The sequence below is a fragment of the Ochotona curzoniae genome, unplaced genomic scaffold (genome assembly GCF_017591425.1).
Source record: "Ochotona curzoniae isolate NIBS_2020 unplaced genomic scaffold, NIBS_Ocur_1.0 contig_520, whole genome shotgun sequence".
NCBI classification, from domain to species: Eukaryota; Metazoa; Chordata; class Mammalia; order Lagomorpha; family Ochotonidae; genus Ochotona; species Ochotona curzoniae.
Genome location: NW_024466457.1, coordinates 1,925,838 through 1,943,786, shown reverse-complemented (window position 1 = coordinate 1,943,786; position 17,949 = coordinate 1,925,838). Strand labels below are relative to the sequence as shown.

At 55.5% G+C, this 17,949-nt stretch overlaps 1 protein-coding gene across 1 annotated transcript in view; it reads left to right on the top strand.

Annotated features, from left to right (window-relative positions):
* Nucleotides 1-16,930, top strand: part of DCAKD (dephospho-CoA kinase domain containing) — a 28,392-nt gene extending 11,462 nt beyond the window's left edge. The window contains exons 2-5 of the mRNA XM_040989309.1: nt 9,126-9,348; nt 9,649-9,852; nt 12,697-12,784; nt 15,792-16,930. Coding sequence (XP_040845243.1) covers nt 9,237-9,348; nt 9,649-9,852; nt 12,697-12,784; nt 15,792-16,083 — 696 coding nt within the window. The 5' untranslated portion in view covers nt 9,126-9,236 and the 3' untranslated portion in view covers nt 16,084-16,930. The remainder of the gene's footprint in view (nt 1-9,125; nt 9,349-9,648; nt 9,853-12,696; nt 12,785-15,791) is intronic.
* Nucleotides 16,931-17,949: the final 1,019 nt, after the last annotated feature.

Here is a 17,949-nt window from a genome sequence, read left to right as displayed (position 1 = left end):
GGTGAACAAACCCTGGGAGCATGATAGGAAAGCTTGCCGAGGATAAGGCCTGCTCTGTTTCAAGGCCCTGGGAAATGTCCTCAAGGACCAGGTCTATCTTGTGGTGGGATGGATGAAGGTCTTAGTTGAGGGCAATGTGGATTTTAAAGGCTCACACTGGCCCCTGGGTTAGAAACAAACCGTGAGGGAGCGAAGATGGCCCTTTGGAGCTCACTCAGGCTGTGTGGGGCGGCAGGAGGTGGAGGTAATGCTGGCGGACTGAGTGCAGGGTCTGAGAGAAGCCAGGAGGACGCTGGAGTTTTGGTGTAAATGAGAGGAAGGATGGAGGTGCTGTTTAAGGAGGCGTAGGTGAGTGGACTGCAGTGACTGGCATGTCACACCGAGTTGGGTTGATGTACCTCTCAATTCATTTGCTGCAGGCAAGGCCCCTGTGAAATAACCATTATTAATCCCATTTTATATCGAAAGCAAAGGAGTTCAGACATGGAAATGAATTGCTTGGGGCTGCCTGGCTAGTTGAGTGACAGAGCTGAGATCCTGTGCAGGGTTCTGTGGTGCACACACCAGCACAGCAGTCCGTCCCACCCTACCCACCCGTGGGTGCTCCTGGAGGGAAGACCAGTGCTTGCCAAGAAGCCTGCTCCCTGCCTCACTTGGGGAAGACCAGTGGAGGAGGGAGAGGGAGGCTGACCTCACGCCCGCTCTTGGGGCTCCCTTGGGATAAATGGCAGGCTGGAAAAGACGGTGATTTAACAGGCCCAGCAGATAGAACTTGGCCCCTCAAGTTTAAATAACTTGCCAATAATGAAAGATTAGGAGAGAGGAAACTGTATGTAAAAATAGCATTTAATAGTTAACTGGAAAACAATATATTTTTGCAACCACTGGTTCCACAAGAAAATAATTGGGTCCCGAGGCAGACATGACTCATTTTCATGAGTGATTATATTGATCATCGGAGGAAAATAGATAGATACGTTCTCTTTGGAAGGCAATTCAAAGGAGAAGTGCCTGGCTGGGCAGGCATGCGGGAGCAGGCGGAGGTGAAGTGAGGGCTAATGTGGAGCAGGGTCCTGGTTGGGGGGCAGCAGCGTTGGGCTGTGCCTGGGAGACGGGAAGCCGCATCGTGTGTTCCCCATGAAGTGCTGTGCTCCCTCCAAGGAAGGAGGGGCCGCCCGAATGCTAGTTTCCTACTGTGCTAAGCCCGTTGGGCATTCTGGTTGAATTCCCCCAGGGGAGATAGGGTAGCTGGAAGCTGGTCTTGTAATGGGAAAGAAGCAGTCTGAGGCGCGCCCCCCACTCCTTTGCTAGTATCTAGAGAATGTGACCCAAGTATTTCCTTCTTGTTCCCTGGCCTGGACCCTGGATAGACCTGGTTATGGAATCATTTATTGTGTTAGGTGTTACGTATGCTCCCTGTGATGGGGAAGAGGGAACATGTTGTGCGTGTTTGGTGTGCTCCGGCATGCTACTAAGCATTTTGTAGGTAGTAACTCAGTTACTGTTCACAGCAAGTCGGAGAAGCAGGTGCCCCTAGCTCCATTTCACAGAGGAAGAAACTCAAGTGAAGAAAGCTTCAGTAACGTGGTCAGTGGATCTCACCTGGCAGGTGACCCACAGAAGCTGGATGCTGGTGACAGGTACAAGTCAGGCATGGCTTGAGGCTTCTTGGAGCTTGTTTTATCCAACACTTAAAAACAGTCCCACTAGGGCAGGCTGTGGCCTAATGACTGAGGTCTGCTAGGATGCTCCCATTTGTGTATTGGAGTCCTTGGGAAGCTCTGCTTCCATTTCCAGCTTCCCGCAGGGAGATAGGGGTCGGAGTTCGCTCAGCTGCGCCTGTAGAAGAGCCAGGAGATCCCAGCCTCAGTCAGGCCAGCCCTGAGTGTTGCAGGCATCTGCGCAGGGAACCAGAGGCTGTGCGTTCCCTCGCTCTCTGTCTCTGGCAATAACATTGACCTTGGCTGTGAAGACGCTGGTAGGAATCCTGAATTCCATATTGGAGTGCCTGGGCTTAATCCTGACTCTGCTTCCAATTCCAGCTTCTTGTTAATGACTCCCAGTTCCCGACCTTGTGGGATTTAGGGGAGTGAACCAGCAGATGAAAACTCACACACTCTCTGTCTTTCTTTGCCTCTTACATTTTTAAAGGTTTTAAACTTACAAAATAGTCACAGAAGGAGCCAGTGCTGTGGCATACAGATTAAGTCACCACCTGCAGTGTCAGGATCCCCTATGGAAGCTTGTTCGAGACACAGCTGATCCAGCTCCCTGCTAATGTGCCTGGGAAAGCAGCAGAAGATGACTCAAGCTTTTGGGCCCCTAAATCCATGTGGGAGACCTGGAAGAAGCTCCTGGCTCCTGGCTTTGGCCTGGCACAGCTCTAGCCGTGATGGCCCTGGGGGGAGGATTCGGGGGATAGGGCTGAACCAGCAAATGGAAAAACTCTGCCTGTCTCCTTCTGTGTAACACTTTTTTCCAAGTAAATAAAATAGATCTTTTTTTTAATGATTGATTTTATTTTTATTGGAAAGCCATATATACAGAGAGGAGAGACAGAAAGGAAGATTTCTGTCCATTGATTCACTCTCCAAGTGACCACAGCAGCTGGAGCTGAGCCAATCTGAAACCAGGAGCCCGGAGACCAGAGCCCAGAGCCTCTTCTGGGTCTCCCATGAGGGTGCAGGGTCCCAAAGCTTTGGGCCGTCCATGACTGCTTTCTCAGGCCACAGGCAGGGAGCTAGATGGGAGAAGGGGCTCCAGGATTAGAACTGGCATCCATATGGGATCCTGAATGTGCAAGGCAAGGACTTTAACCACTAGATTATCACGCTGAGCCATTATTAATAAAATAGATCTTAAGAAATAGGTACAGAAGCAGAATGTAAAGTACAAAGCATAATGGATACAAGGAAGGGAAAGTGACTGCAGTAACTGGTGCCCAGGGCCTGATTTGGGTTGGTTGGTTGGTTGATTGGGAGGAGGGAGTATCAGATAAGGACTGTTATTTGCTCCCTCACTGCCTGGTTCCTTATTTAAAATAATGACCCCCAATCCCCTGGATGCCCTTCACTCCTTCTGCACACCACGCACATCCTGAGTCGTTGTTCATTCCGTCTCCTGACTAGGGCAGGCTCTTGGTTGCTCAACACCTGGAGTCTGATTGGCTGATGGAGCAAGTGCAGGGAAATGAGAATTTAGCTAGGTGCTAAGGGAGGATGCCACAGAAGCAGCCTGCATGGAGCTTTGACATGTGCAGGAGCAAAAGACGGGTCAGTCATGGCAGGGAGTTCCTGAGTGGCACGCAGAGCCAGGGAGGAGCCCGGAGGAGCAAGCAGAGGCACTGAAGGTTAAAAACAGGAGGGAGGTGATCCAAATACCCCTTGAAGCTGTGGGGAGAAGCAGGGCAGGGCCTGGAGTGGCAGGTCATCAGGTGCTGAGGGCTTAGGTCCTGGGCGGCCTGAATGAAGTCAGAGCTGGGATGGAACTCCCTAGCTGCGGGGCTTTCTGCTTGAGAACCTGTGATGCAAGCCTCTCTCACTCTTGTGAGATAAACACCACCAGAGAATATATCTCCTGAGTGGTGGGAGCCCCAGAGGTAAAACCCAAAAGGCACTTTGGAGACACTCCTCACCATGCCACTTTGGTGCGCAGGCATTGGGGGCAGCGGTTAGGACCCTGCCTAGTGTGTCTCATCCCACGTTAGAGGACCTGGGTTCAAGTGCTAGCTCCACTTCTGATTCCAGCCTCCTGCTGACATGCACTCTAGGGGAGAGTGGGTGATGGCTCAAGAGCTTGGCTGAGTATCCATCCCCCATGTGGGAGACCCAGACTGAATTCCAGCTTCCTGGTTTCCTGTGGTGTGTATCTGGGGGAGTGAACCAACAAATGGAAGATGTGTTTGTTTCAAACAAAAAAACAATCTAAGAGCCCACAATGAACTTGAGCCTGCTTTCCGAGGCACGGCTGCTCGACTTTGAGAGGCACGGCTGCTCTACTTTGAGCCCTGCTCCTGGCTTGTTGTACTGAGGCCAAGAATAAGAGAGAGAGAGAAAAAAAAGTCAGATGTGGCTCTCTAGGCCAGAGCCCTGCGCTTTCTCCCAGAGCTGGGTGGGCTGATGAACCTTGGGATTTGGTCAAGAATCCAGCCTCCATTTTTTTTCTTTTTCTAAGATGTGTTTATTTATTTATTTGAAAGGCAGAGTTAGAGGAGAGACAGAGGGAGAAAACTTCCATCCACTGATTCACTTTCCAAATTGCTGCAACAACCAACAGGCCAAGGCCAGGAACCTGGAGCTTCTAGGTTTTTCAAGTGGATGACGGGGCACAAGCACATGGGTCATCTTCTGCTGCTTTCCCAAGCATGTTATCAGGGAGCTGGATCAGAAGTGGAGTAGCTAAGACTTGAACTAGCATCCGTATGGAATGGCAGCACTGCAGATGGCAGCCTAGCCCACTGTGCCACAGCAGCAGCCCCTCCAGCTTCCACTTCTGCCGCACCACTCATTAGGTGCTTCTTTGTAACTGTGGGACTTGGTCCATCCTTCTCCCTCAGCCAGGCCAGCTCCAAATGACTTCAGTGTGGAGAAGGAAGAGTTCCAGGCCACTAACGGTCACACCATTCCTTGGCTCAGCAGGTGGACATGTATTGACTGTTCAAAGACAAGTACTGCAGGTACTAGGGGCCCTGGAAATCCAGCCCCTTCCGTGGAGACTGGGGTTTGGAGAAGGGAAGGCACGCAGTTTCAGCCATTTCTCATGATTGAGCCCAAACCTTGGGTCAGGCTGGTGACAAAGCATCCTGAGGTCACATGAGAGGCAGACCTCCCCGTTTTAGTGCTCAGCTCCCCGTGTTAGCCAGCAGTTCTGGCCTAGTTGACAGGTTCACTGGACCAGGGTGGAGTCTACTTTCTGTACCTTTCTGTTTGTTTCTTAGGGGATTCAGATCACAGCCAGCTTCTGGATGACTCTGATGGACCTGCCGCCGTGTGAGTGGCCGTGGAGGGAGGGAGGGACACAGATTGGATTCTGGAGATTAAGGAGGCCAGGAGCATGGACACGGGTTGTCCAGGCACCAGCTCATCGCTGTGTGCCCGAGGGGAGCTGCTGGCAGGCCTGGAACCTCAGGTTGCATGTCCTTCTGGCTTAGCCTGGAGAAGACCGGTCTCAGCCTGACTTCCTGTTGCCGTGGCACTGGCAGCTACACAGCTGCACCAGTGAGAGGGACTCACCCTGCAGGCCCAGGGCAGGGCCACCTGTCTCCTGCTCCCCTGTCGGCACTGTGTCCTCAGCTGTTCTCATTTGTTCTTGTCTGTCTCTGCAGTTGTTCCCGTCTGTCAGTCACCCTCGGTGTCCTCGGGGGCCCGTGCCTGGTCTTCCTTCTGTTGCCCCAGAGGATGGCTGGGGAAGGAATGAAGTAGGGAGGGCCTGTTGGGTAGGAGCAGATACTACCCGTCCAGCCCCTTCCTGCTGGTGCTCAGAGCCTCCTGGCCTGTGGCCTTCCTGCTGGGGCCAGCAGCTGTTGAGCTGTTTCCACAGATGGCCATCCCGGGAACCAGGCTGTCCTGGGAACCTGGAATTTACATCCACACTTGGTCTCCATCCACAAGCCCTCTCACCCCCATTCTGTAGGAAGAAAGTCTATCTAATGACTCTGAGCTGATTTGCCTCTAAATAGATCTTACCTTTTTTTTTTTTTTTTTTTTGTCTTATTACTTAAAATAAGGCAAAGCCGATTGTCCTTGGGGCCTCAGACACCACCCTGTGGTGAAAAGTTGCAATCTCTTCCCGCCCTGCCACCCCTGGGCGACATCCACACTAGAGATTATGCTGTCTCAGGAGGGCGAGGATGGCTGTGTGTGTGTCAGGGGGAGGGTGGGCTTCCAGGCCCCTCAGCTGAGCTTGGCACAGTGGGGTGACCAAGGGATGGCAGCTTGCCTTTGGCAATGAGAGCTTAGGTCCCTGTCGGGCACTGGTCCTTGCTTGTCACTAAGCCTGGCCTGTTCTCCACTCTACGCCGGACCTTCTAGGTTGGTGTTTGATGGAAGAGAAGCAGCTTTTTGCTTTAGGAACAAGAGTGGCAAGTTGGATGTGAACACATTGGTGCTGGTGACCTGGAGCAGCTGGCACTGTGAGCCCAGCAAGGGCTGCAAGGGCCGTGGGAGTGCAGACTGCACAAGAGTGGACTGCCAGGGCACGCTCCATTCCTCCAGCTCTGCCAACTCTGAGCACCCTGGCCCCGGGATTCTGAGTCGGGCCTGTAGGAGCATCTTTCCTGACTAGGCCAGGAGACTTCCTGAAACAGCCTTGCCAAGCAGCTCCCACACTGAAGTCCCACATCAGTATTTCCTTCTGGGAAATGGACCCAATGGCCAAGTTCATTGGTGCTGCTTCAGGGACTGGCCTTGACTGTTGGCTGTGATGGGCACCTGTCTGGAGCAGCAGTCTCCTAGGCCATGGACCCTTGAGTTTGGTGGTCTTCTTCCTCATCCTGTTGGCCGTGTGAGGTTCCATGGGGTCACCTTCTGTGTCCTTGGACTGTAGACCGGGTCCTGGTGCTGAGTGTGCTGAGCTACTTCACTGTGAAACATTGTTTCAGGAGAAGAAAAAAAATGACATTCACTGGCTTTGCTTTTCTTTATCTTATTATTTTTCAAGATTTATTTATTTGAACGGCAGACTTAGTGAGAGGCAGAGAGTGATCTTACATTTGTTGGTGTCCTTTCTATATGATCGCAGTGGGAACACCTGGGCCAGGCCGAAGCCAGGACCCTGGAACTCCGTCCCGGTCTACCACATGGGCGGCAGGGACTCAGGCACTTGGGTTACGCTCTACTGCTTTCCCAGGCACATCAGCAGCTAACTGGGTTGAAAGTGGAACAGCTGGGGTTTGAACTAGAACTCACATGGGGTGCCGGCATTGCAGGCCGAAGCTTAACGTGCTTCACCACAATGTTGGCTCCTGAATTTTCTGTCTCAAAGCTTCAGTGAAACAGACCAACTTAGTTCTTTTCACAACTGAACCCTGTCCTGCACCCATGTCTCTGTAACCTGGCTGAAGACTCGAGCCTCAGAGTAAGGAGGAATGTTTTCCTTAAATGGCTGAATAATCCCATTGGGTCTCCGTTCACCTCTAATAAATATTTATTTTCCTCTCTCCATCCCTGGCTTCCTGGGCTTTAAGATTTAAGCTTGCAGGTTGGTCCCACTCATCACCCCTAGCCCACATACAAACGGCTGCCTCTCACTGCCACTTGCCATGTCTTCCGGGAAGGCAACTTCAGCTCAGTATAAACTCAACCAAAGTATAATTACGACAGTAAATCCTCTATTTAGCAAAAAAAAAAAAAAAAAAAAGATCTTGAGTTGACACTGGAGGGAGGAGGAAAGGGGACCTGGCCTTTCATTGCTCCTAGTCTGGGAACAAAGTCCTACGCATGATAGCCCCACTCACTCCAGAAAGTGCAACCTGGTTTGTCCAGAGTCTCTTGTGGCAGCCTGGGGTTGTGGGAATGAGGATGCTCCCACACACGGTGTACCTCAGCTTTCTGCACCTTTTCCCGTCCGGTCTGCATGGAGCCATGTAAGGCAGGTTCTTCTAACCCCAATTTATAGATGAGAAAACTGAGGCTCAGCAAGGCAAGAGGCATGCCCGGAGTTGCACAGCATGCCAGTAGAGAAGCTAGATTTGAAGAGGCCCACGCTCTTAACCTTTGCAATCTACCAGCTACAAGCTGTGGCGCTTAGCTCCAGCTGGCACCCCCCCACCTCCTAGCCTGTCATATCCCTCCCCGCCCCCAGTCGCCATATAGTCCCTCCCCACAGGAGCCTCCAAGCCACGGCTTGCCTTTGGGCTTCCCATCTGGGCAGCCACTGGTTGAGGAGGAGACATTGCCCAACCTTTCAGAAAGTAAATGCCCACTTCCTGCCCAGCACTGTGTCTGCTAGATTTATACTGAGTCAGTTTCCCTCCTTTATCCATGCTTTAGAAGAATACTGAAGGCTTTCTATGTGGCCCCAGAGTGCCCCATGCATGGGCCTGACCTGACCCTCCGTGTGGCCCCAGAGCGCCCTATACAGGGGGCCTGACCCTCCGCTCCGTGTGGCCCCAGAGTGCCCCATGCATGGGCCTGACCTGACCCTCCTTGTGGCCCCAGAGCGCCCCGTGCACGAGGTCTGACCCTCCATGTGGCCCCAGAGCGCCCCGTGCACGAGGTCTGACCCTCCATGTGGCCCCAGAGCGCCCCGTGCACGGGGTCTGACCCTCCATGTGGCCCCAGAGCGCCCTGTGCACGAGGTCTGACCCTCCATGTGGCCCCAGAGCGCCCCGTGCACGAGGTCTGACCCTCCATGTGGTCTCAGAGCGCCCTATACAGGGGGCCTGACCCTCCGTGTGGCCGCAGAGCGCCCTATACAGGGGGCCTGACCCTCCGTGTGGCCGCAGAGCGCCCCGTGCACGGGGTCTGACCTGACCCTCCTTGTGGCCCCAGAGTGCCCTGTACATGGGGGCCTGACCCTCCGTGTGGCCCCAGAGCGCCCCGTGCACGGGGTCTGACCCTCCGTGTGGCCGCAGAGCGCCCCGTGCATGGGGTCTGACCCTCCGTGTGACCGCAGAGCGCCCCATGCATGGGGTCTGACCCTCCGTGTGGCCCCAGAGCGCCCCGTGCATGGGGGCCTGACCCTCCGTGTGGCCGCAGAGCGCCCCGTGCATGGGGGCCTGACCCTCCGTGTGGCCCCAGAGCGCCCCGTGCATGGGGGCCTGACCCTCCGTGTGGTCCCAGAGCACCCCGTGCATGGGGGCCTGACCCTCCGTGTGGCCGCAGAGCGCCCCGTGCATGGGGGCCTGACCCTCCGTGTGGCCGCAGAGCGCCCCGTGCATGGGGGCCTGACCCTCCGTGTGGCCGCAGAGCGCCCCGTGCATGGGGTCTGACCCTCCATGTGGCCCCAGAGCGCCCCGTGCATGGGGGCCTGACCCTCCGTGTGGCCGCAGAGCGCCCCGTGCATGGGGGCCTGACCCTCCGTGTGGCCCCAGAGCGCCCCGTGCATGGGGGCCTGACCGCCTGTCAGACCCTGTCTCTTCCCTTCCTCCCCCAGGCCTTTATCAGCCTTCTCACTTCTGTCAGCAGATCCCCTGGCCTTCCTTTGGCGGAACGTCCCAGTTGGCCAGGCTTGCCCTGCTCATCGGTGATCCTCTGGTCCTGACTCTGTAATCTTGCGGATCTGCCTCTGCTAGGAAGATGTTCCTGGTAGGCTTGACAGGGGGCATTGCTTCAGGTAAGAGCTCGGTGATCCAGGTGTTCCAGCAGCTGGGCTGTGCCGTGATCGACGTGGACATCATTGCCCGGCACGGTGAGTGGGAGGATGCCAGGTTGGGGGTGCGATTCCCCCCCTTTTCACCTCTCTCTGTAAAGCCACTTGGAGGCTTGGGGAAAGCGAGGCTGCTCCCCACCTCATGTTTGCCCGTGCCCTGTCTACTCCCTTGCTGTGTCCACCATCAGCAGGGAGTGTTCTGTGCTCTCGGCTCATGCTTAACTGTCTCCCCTCATATAAGCACCTCTGGGTTCCCCGTCATTTGCCTCTAGTCCTTTGAGATCCTCCGGCTGGCCTGGAGACTTCGCTGAATGGCACAACCCCTTCCTCCTGCCACAGTTGTCCAGCCAGGATACCCAGCCCACCGGCGCATCGTGGAGGCCTTTGGTCGGGAGGTCTTGCTGGAGAACGGCGAAATCGATCGCAAGATCCTAGGCGACTTGATCTTTAAAGAGCCCAGCCAGCGGCAGCTCCTCAACAGCATCACGCACCCCGAAATCCGAAAGGAGATGGTGAAGGAAACCTTCAAGTACTTCCTCCGGGGTAAGGTCCAGAGCAGAGCCCTCCTTCAGGCACCAAGGGCAGCACATTTGGCCAGGCCCGGGTGCAGAGCTAGTCATTCAGGCCAATGACCTCGCACTGCTTCCTGACTCTCACTGCCCTGGGCTGAGCCTTGAGCCCACCCCAGGAAACAGACACATGTTTAAGAAGGCACACCTTAGGGTACAGGCAGCTTAGGGTCTGGCACTGTGGCATAATGCATAAGGCTGCCACCTATAATGCTAGTATACCATATGATCACCAATTCAAGTTCCAGCTGCTCTGCTTCTGATCTAGCTCCTTGCTAATGGCCTGGGAAAAGCAGGAATGGATGGCCCAAGTGTTTGAGCCCGCGTACCTATGTAGGAGATCCGGAAGGAGTTCCAGGTTCCTGACTTTGGCCTGCCTCAGCCCTGGCCATTGTGGCCATTTGGAGCCTGAACAAGCAGGTAGGAGAAGGCTGACAGTTCAATGAGAAGAGGCAAGCGTTTTGAGCCCTGGTCTCTGAGAAGTCAGTTGTCTTTTCCAGTAGAGATGGGGGCAGCAGCAGCTGATGAATGTGGGGTTAGACCTGAGTTCAAGTCCTGAGGCTGACAGTGTGGAGCTGTGTGTCTCTGCCAGCTGACCCAGGCCCTCCGCCTCGGCCTCATCTGCACAGATAGTGATGCCAACCCCAAAGACTGGCAGGATGGATGAGTCTGCATCAATGATGTCAGTTGTCACACAGAAAGGCCAGCCAGGGGAGGACATGGCAGTGCCATGGCTGAGCCACTGCTAGACATGCCCATGTCCCATACGCAAGTATCTAGTTTATTTTCTTTGGAAGGCAGAATTATGCAAAAAAAAAAAAAAAGTGGGGGGTGGGGAGAGACAGATCTTTCATCTGCTTGTTCACTCCCTAAGTAGCCACAGTGTTTGAGACTAGGCTAGGCCAAAGCCAGGAGCCAGGAACTCCAGCCATTCTCCAGTGTGGGTAGCAAGGGTTAAGATACCTTCCACTGCTTTCCCAGGTGTTTTAGCAGGGACCCCACCTGTGATTCCACTTGAGGCAGATAGTACATGGGGGAAGGCATTAGATGATGGCTCAAGCACTTAGGGCCCCGACCTGGGAGACCTGGATAGAGTTCCCAGCTCCAGCCCTCATGGGGGTCAGTTACCTGAAGCAGGAGGACAGAGTACCAAGCCTAGGACCCCTGGGGAGACCTGCCTGCAGGATTCTAGTGGAGTGGTCTCCAGTTTGACCCTCTAAGCTTAGAGCTTGGCTGCCTGTCTCCTGCTATCAGTCATGAAGTAGACACTTTACTCCCTGGAGGGTATGGGGCACTTCAGGTTTTCCCTTGGAACCCTTTATTCTGTCCTGTTTCAGGGTCTCCTGTACAGAGTGGGGCCCCTGCCCTGCTCCCATTCTGCTATGGCTGCTACCTCCCTCTAGGAGAACTTGGTAGACTTGGTAGAGATCCTTGCCTTTGGCCTTCCCTGGTCCTGCCCCTCCCCTCCCAGCCCTGCAAGGCTGGAGCTGGCTGTGGCTATTGTCCCTGCAGGACCAGCTCGGACCTCAGAGCCTTGCCACAGGCCTTCCCCCCTCCCCCTTTGCCGCCCCCTCGCTCAAGGAGTCTGTCTTTGTCCTGCCTCTCGCTCCTGGCCAGGGCTAAGCCTCTGCCTTTCATCCCTGCCCTTTTGCGTTCACTCCCAGGCCAGTTGTGAATACATCTGCAAGGCTGCGGGGGCCACAGCTGCCCTCCTCTGCTCTCCCCTCCTGAAATCAAGTGTCGGAGAATGTCACTCGCTCCCAAGCTCTCGCACTGTGTCATCCGCCCAGCCTCCCGCCTCCCCCACCAGTGCCACTTAAATAAAAGGAGAAAGCTCTTTTCAGCTCGATAAGGTGAAAAATGGGGACGACAGCTGTGGCTTCCACCGTCCCCGTTTTTCCCTGATGAGTATAACAAATGCAACTGTCAAAGTTGGTATAATCAAACGTCAGATAAGATCACCAGCTGTTGGGAGGTCTCTCTGCAGGCAGACGGATGTCTTAATAGAGTCGAGATAGTTTGCCGAGCTCACCAAGCCGGAGGGAGGTGACAGCTGAATAGCCCTTTGCCGGTGAACCCAAGAGCGGCCAGGAGCTCCCGAGAGGGCCCAGGAGAAAGGACAGCATAGGCTGGGGGCAGGAGGAAGACGTGGGGGAGGGAGGAGGCGGGGGGGGGGCCAAGCAGGAGAGGGAGATAAGAGGCCGGGGGGGGGGGGGCTGGCTCCTCCTCTGAACTGCAGTGGGGAGGACCTGTAGGAACAACGGAATAGTTACCCCATGTAAAGGGCACTGCGCAGGGCTGGCGGCTTGCCGTGGGCACACAGCCCTGTTGTGAAGTGGCTCTTCTCCATAGCCAGGGACACAGAGAGGGTCTGCTGGGCAGAAAGGGCCTGGCAACTTTTGGAACTATGCCCGTCAACTCCCACTGTGTCATTTCCCTCCTTTTAGGTCCAAGATCAGGGCAGACTAAATACTTGGCTGGTGCCCTGAGCAGCTTCTCAGCTTCCCTTGCCCTGCCTGAAGCCCCTACCTGGGCCCGGACATGGCGCCTCCCTGCTCCTGGGCTTTGCTTCGGCCTCTGCCTTCTCACCTCAGACAGCATGAGGCCTCCAGCATTTCAAGGCCAGTGCAAAATGCCTGCCCTGCTCCAGGCTCTCTCCCAGCTGCTGTGTGTGTCCTGGCCTGCCCGGCCCAAGGTGTCCCCGCTGTGACGGTTGAGCCCGGTGGTGGTGGTCTTGTCCCTGTTCCCTTGCCTGGCTCGCAGCGGTCCTCACGGTGTACTTACAGAGTTGAACCTATGAGACCCGTTCCCTCCCCAGGGTACCGCTACGTGATTCTGGATATCCCCCTGCTGTTTGAAACCAAGAAGCTCCTCAAGTACATGAAGCACACGGTGGTGGTGTACTGGTGAGTGTGTGATACGTCTTAATATGCCTCTGGGGGGAAGCATGTGCTTCTATGATGCCCATATCACTTTGCTAGCTATGGGAGGGAGAGAGCCACTGTATGGCACAGGGGATTTGGGCAGCAGTGCCCAGAGCCTACAGAAATCAACCTTTGTGCCTGACTGTGGTGCACCTGGGGTGCCCGTGGGAGAAGTGTCAGCCCCCAGGCTTCTCTAGTGCTTGGGACGGGCTACCCCTGCTGGCTGTTGAAGGCACTCCATCCCGGGTGCCAGGCCTTGCCCTCTGCCACCATAGTGTACTATTCCCTAGCTCCCTTCCTTCTATAGCACTTCTCAACTTCCCAGTCAACTCCCATGCTTGCCGCTTGGCCTCAGTTTACCTTCCAGCCTGAGACAGTCAGGGATTGGTACTTCCGACGTAGGGCACAGTGGTGGCCCAGGGTCCTGCACACAGGAAGTTGCATGGAGAGCCCAGGGGCAGCCCCCAGGTGACCATGCACTGCCCCTGGACCACCCCTGCCCAGCTCTGGGGCTTTATTTGCTGAGAGCAGGCATAGCTGCGGCTCTAACCAACCAGTGGGGCTCTGCCACTCATGCTGTTCTCGGGAGATCTCCAGCCCCACGCACGAGGCAGAGGAGCCTGTACCTATTTATTGGGTGCAGTTCCTGCTCCATTTTCAGCCTGTGTGGGTGGCTGTGCAGTTCACAGGAGGCCAGAGAGAGAAGTGATTATTTTCTTTCACCATCTATGCTTTACCTAGCAGACATCTCCTGATGTGTTAGCAGTAGTATGGGATATTTTGAGGCTGATGCCATGGTGCAATAGGCTAAACTTCCACCTGTGGTGCTGGCATCCTTTAAGGAAGGGTGCTGGTTCAAGTCCTGGATGTTTCACTTTTTTTTTTTTTAGATTTAATTTTATTGAAAAAGCAGATTTTATGAAGAGGAGAGACAGAAAGATCTTCCATCCATTGGTTCATTCCCCAAATGGCTGCAATAGGTGGAGCAGATCCGAAGTCAGGAGGCTTCTCCTTTGGGCCATGCTCCACTGCTTTCCCAGGTTATAAACAGGGAGCTGGAATGGAAATAGAGGAACTGGGTCATGAACTAGCACCCATATGGGATCCTGGCGCTTGCCAGAGGAGGATTAGCCAATTGAACCATTGTGCCAGCTTCCCCCACACTCCCAGTAGCTAGACTCTTTTTTTTTTTTTTAAGATTTATTTATTTTTACTGGAAAGGCAGATATACAGAGAGAAGAAGAGACAGAGAGGAAGATCTTCCATCCGATGATTCACTCCCCAATAGGCCACAACAGCTGGAGCTGAGCCAATCTGAAGCCAGGAGCTTCTTCTGGGTCTTCCATGCAGATGCAGGGTCCCCAGGCTTTTGGCCGTCCTTGACTGCTGTCCGAGGCCACAAGCAGGGAGCTGGGTGGGAAGTGGGGCTGCCTGGATTAGAACCAGCACCCATAAGGATCCCGGCATGTTCAAGACAAGGACGTTAGCTGTTACGCTATCACACTGGGTCCAGCAGCTAGACTTCTAGACTTCTAGCCCAACTCCTTGCTTATGTCCTAGGAAAGCCCTCACTCGGGCCCCTGCACTCACATGGGAGACCTAGAGGAAGCTCCTGGCTTCAGATCGGCTCAGCTCCAGCCGTTGCCACTGTTTGGGGAGTAAACCAGTGGATGGAAGATTCTATTTCTCTCCTCTCTGTAATTCTGCCTTTCGAGCACTTAAAAAAAAAAATTGGGGTATTTCTCAAGTGACTATTCCAAAACACAGTTATTCATATTTTTTGAAAGATTTATTCTGTTGAAAGAGTTACAGAGAGAGAGGGTAAGACAGAGAATCTTCCATTGCTGACTCACTCCCCAGCTCGGTTGCAACATCAGGACTGAGGTAAAGCCAGGAGCCAGGAGCTTCCTCCGGGTTTCCCACATGAGTGCACGGGCTTCCTCTGCTGCTTTCCTGGCTCATTAGCAAGGAGCTGGATTGGAAGTGGAGCAGCCAGGACTCAAATCAGCACCCCTATGGTGGCTTCACCTGCTATGTGACATGCCTACCCCAATTCATATTTTTGAGAAGTTTGCCAATTGTGAGAAAGCATTTGGGTCAAAATTTTGTCACCAGTAATAGCATCACACCTTATACCTCTGTGATGGCCCCATTTCTGTGCGCCAGGACTAGTTACTGGTGAGCATTGCCTCCTCTTCCCAGGCCCCCCAGGTCTGCTCCACGCCTCCGGAGATGTGCACAGGCAGCCCTAGCCACCTCTCTTCCCTCCCTTGGCTCTCCCAGACACAGACATTCATCCCGTTGCCATGCCCGCCCCATTGTGCTCGCACCACAGCTAAGGAACCCTGGGGCTGGAGCACTTCATCGTGGTAGCAGCTGGCCTCCCCTGGGCCTTCCTTGCTTGGTCCACTTTCCAGGCTACCTAAGAGCCTAAGAGAAATCAGTTGCTTTCTCGCTGTGACTGGGAAAGCCCAGGCCTGATGGCATAGCAGAGATAAGCACTGGTCAGTGGAGAACAGCTGGCCCCTCCTAAGACCCTGCAGTCGGATGCCGGGGACAGCTCATAGAATCGATGGGGTCTTTATGGTGGCTTGGGGGGCTGGTTTTGATCCCATCAGCCCTGGCTCCCAGGAAAACTGCAGGCAGCTCTGAGCAGTGGGCGTGGACCTGTCACGGAAGGTTTCCATAGAGGCTTCTGCACGCAGCTAGGTCCAGCTGGTCAGACCCTGTTGTCCTATAGGTGGCTGGCAGCAGGCAGCTGCCCCACCTATGTCTGGGGGAAGCCAGGGCATCACCAGAGGGCAGCATGGCGCAGGAAGACCCACAGGCCTCCAGGCCCCCCTCCCAGCTGCAGACTTGAAGTAGATCAAGGGGGGGTATTCAAGGGACGAGGGGGGCCCACACACCGCCTTCCAGGTGGGGCCTGACCTGACTGCCCACCCTGTAGAAGGGAGGCTGGGCCCACATTGCCCTTCTGCCCCGTCCTCAGCGACCGGGACACGCAGCTGGCACGGCTGATGCAGCGGAACAACCTGAGCCGCGAGGACGCCGAGGCCCGCATCAGAGCCCAGCTGCCCCTGACGGAGAAGATCCACCTGGCCCGCCACGTCCTGGATAACTCGGGCGAGTGGAGCGCCACCAGGCGGCAGGTCCTCCTCCTGCACGCGGAGCTCGAGCGCTCCCTGGAGTACCTGCCGCTGAGGCTGGGTGTCCTCGCAGGCCTGGCCGCCCTCGCAAGCCTTCTCTACCTGCTCAGCCGCTACCTGCTGCCTCACCCTTAGCCGCGGGTGCCACAGCCTCGTTGTGGGCAGACACCTGGCAGTGCAGCCTGTTTCCTCACCCTCGTCAACACACACATTCTCTGGACGCTCGGATCCCACCTGGCACCTTCCTCTAGACTATATGCTGCCTTGAGACCAGGGGCGGGGGCAGCCACAGTCCGGGTCCTGCCTCTCGCCCTCCTTGACATCTCCTGCAGAACAGCAGCCCTGATGGATAGGAGATCCATGGTCGGGGTCCCAAAGACTGGGGTCTCCCAGTCTCCCTGGCAGCTCCAAGGCCAGGCCTCCCAGCTCCTGGGCCCTCAGCGCAGGCTGTGTCACGGCCCAGATCTCCCGGGGCCATCGCTGTCACAACTCATTTTGAACTAAAGGCTTCCACCCTCCATCAGGGCCCTCCCTCTGGTGAGCCCAGGTGTGGAAAAGGCTCTTGTGGATAATGGGGTCGGTGGGCAGAGTACAGCCACTTTCAGGAGACCACATCCCACAGTCTCACCTCTGTGCCTTCCTTGAGTGGCCCTCCCACCCCCGTGATGCTTCTGTGTCCCCTGGCACCTGGCCAACTCCCCCGCACAGGCCTTGTCTGCAGCCCTGGCAGGCTGGGTGTGCAGCCTCTCCCCACCCTTAATCCTCCCCTTCCCTCCTGGCACAGAACAGCTCAGAGCTGGCTGTGACCTCTGGCTAGGTTGCCAGCCTTTTGAGGGCAGGGATGGTCCTGCTCAGCCCCAGGTCACCGGTACGGAATCTGGCTCATGGTCAGTGCTTAATAAAGTGTGTGGACCAGAGATGCCCTGGGCGGCTGAACTCCCAGACTTGACTGATGGCATTTGAGGTTACGGCAGCCCCTGTCCTCGCTAGTGCCTAGACCCCAGGACGATGGCCACCAGGTCCAGTGTGCCTTTGTGGGAGGTGAGCGGAAGAGCCAGGGCTGGACCACACCCGCCTGCCTGTCCCACTGCACCATCTGCCTCTGCCAGCCCCATTAGACCAGTGCGGGTGGCCCTCAGGAGTCTGCCTATGTGTGGATTGTGGGGCTGGAACCTATTCAGGTCAGAAACAAGGGTGACTAATGCCAGTGCTCCGGGGGGTCACGCTTGCTGCCCTCTATCTCAGAGCTGTTCCTACCTCTGGACCAGTTCATTAGCTTCAGGCAGACACCAGGGAGCAGGCCAGCTGTGGGCTGCCCAGTGAGGAACAGATGCCCACTGCTCCCCAGTTAGGTGAGAGGTGGCAGGATGAGGGAAGGGAAGAAAGCATTGAGTCCCCCTCCGTGGCCTGATACCCCAATAATCTGAAAGATGGTTGAGGGCCTGTGGCATGCTAGATTTATGACTCCCTGTAGGCAACATGACATTGCTGTTCCAGGCCCCAACATGGCTTTATTGGGTCCTACCTCTGCCCACAGTACCCCCTGAGCCTCCTCAGGGACAGCCAGGGACCTGGGATTGGGGCCCAGCCCTGTCTCCTATGCCTATGTTGTGACCTTTTGCCTTTGGTTTCCATCACCAAGTAGGCATACATTGCCGGTTCTGGTAAGTGGAGTGGTGACAGCCTTTGCTGGCTGGGCGTACTAGATTGAATGTGAGCATGTCTGAGAAAGCCCAGACTGGAAAGTGTGTTGGGGGAAACCCCAGATGCGGTCCTTGTGTCTGCTTGGATGTGGCCATAGCTCCTCTGCCCCTGCTTATGTCTCCCTCATGACCCCAGGCTCCGGGTCCTAGGAGACCTCAGATGGCAGCCTGCTGCTTTTCCACAGCGGGCTGGGGAACAGCCGGTCAGGCGACTACCCCTCCGACCAGCAGGTGGCAGCATATGCCCGGGTTGGGGCCGACCTCCCTCCGGGAAACGCGGGCTCCTGGGCTACAGTGC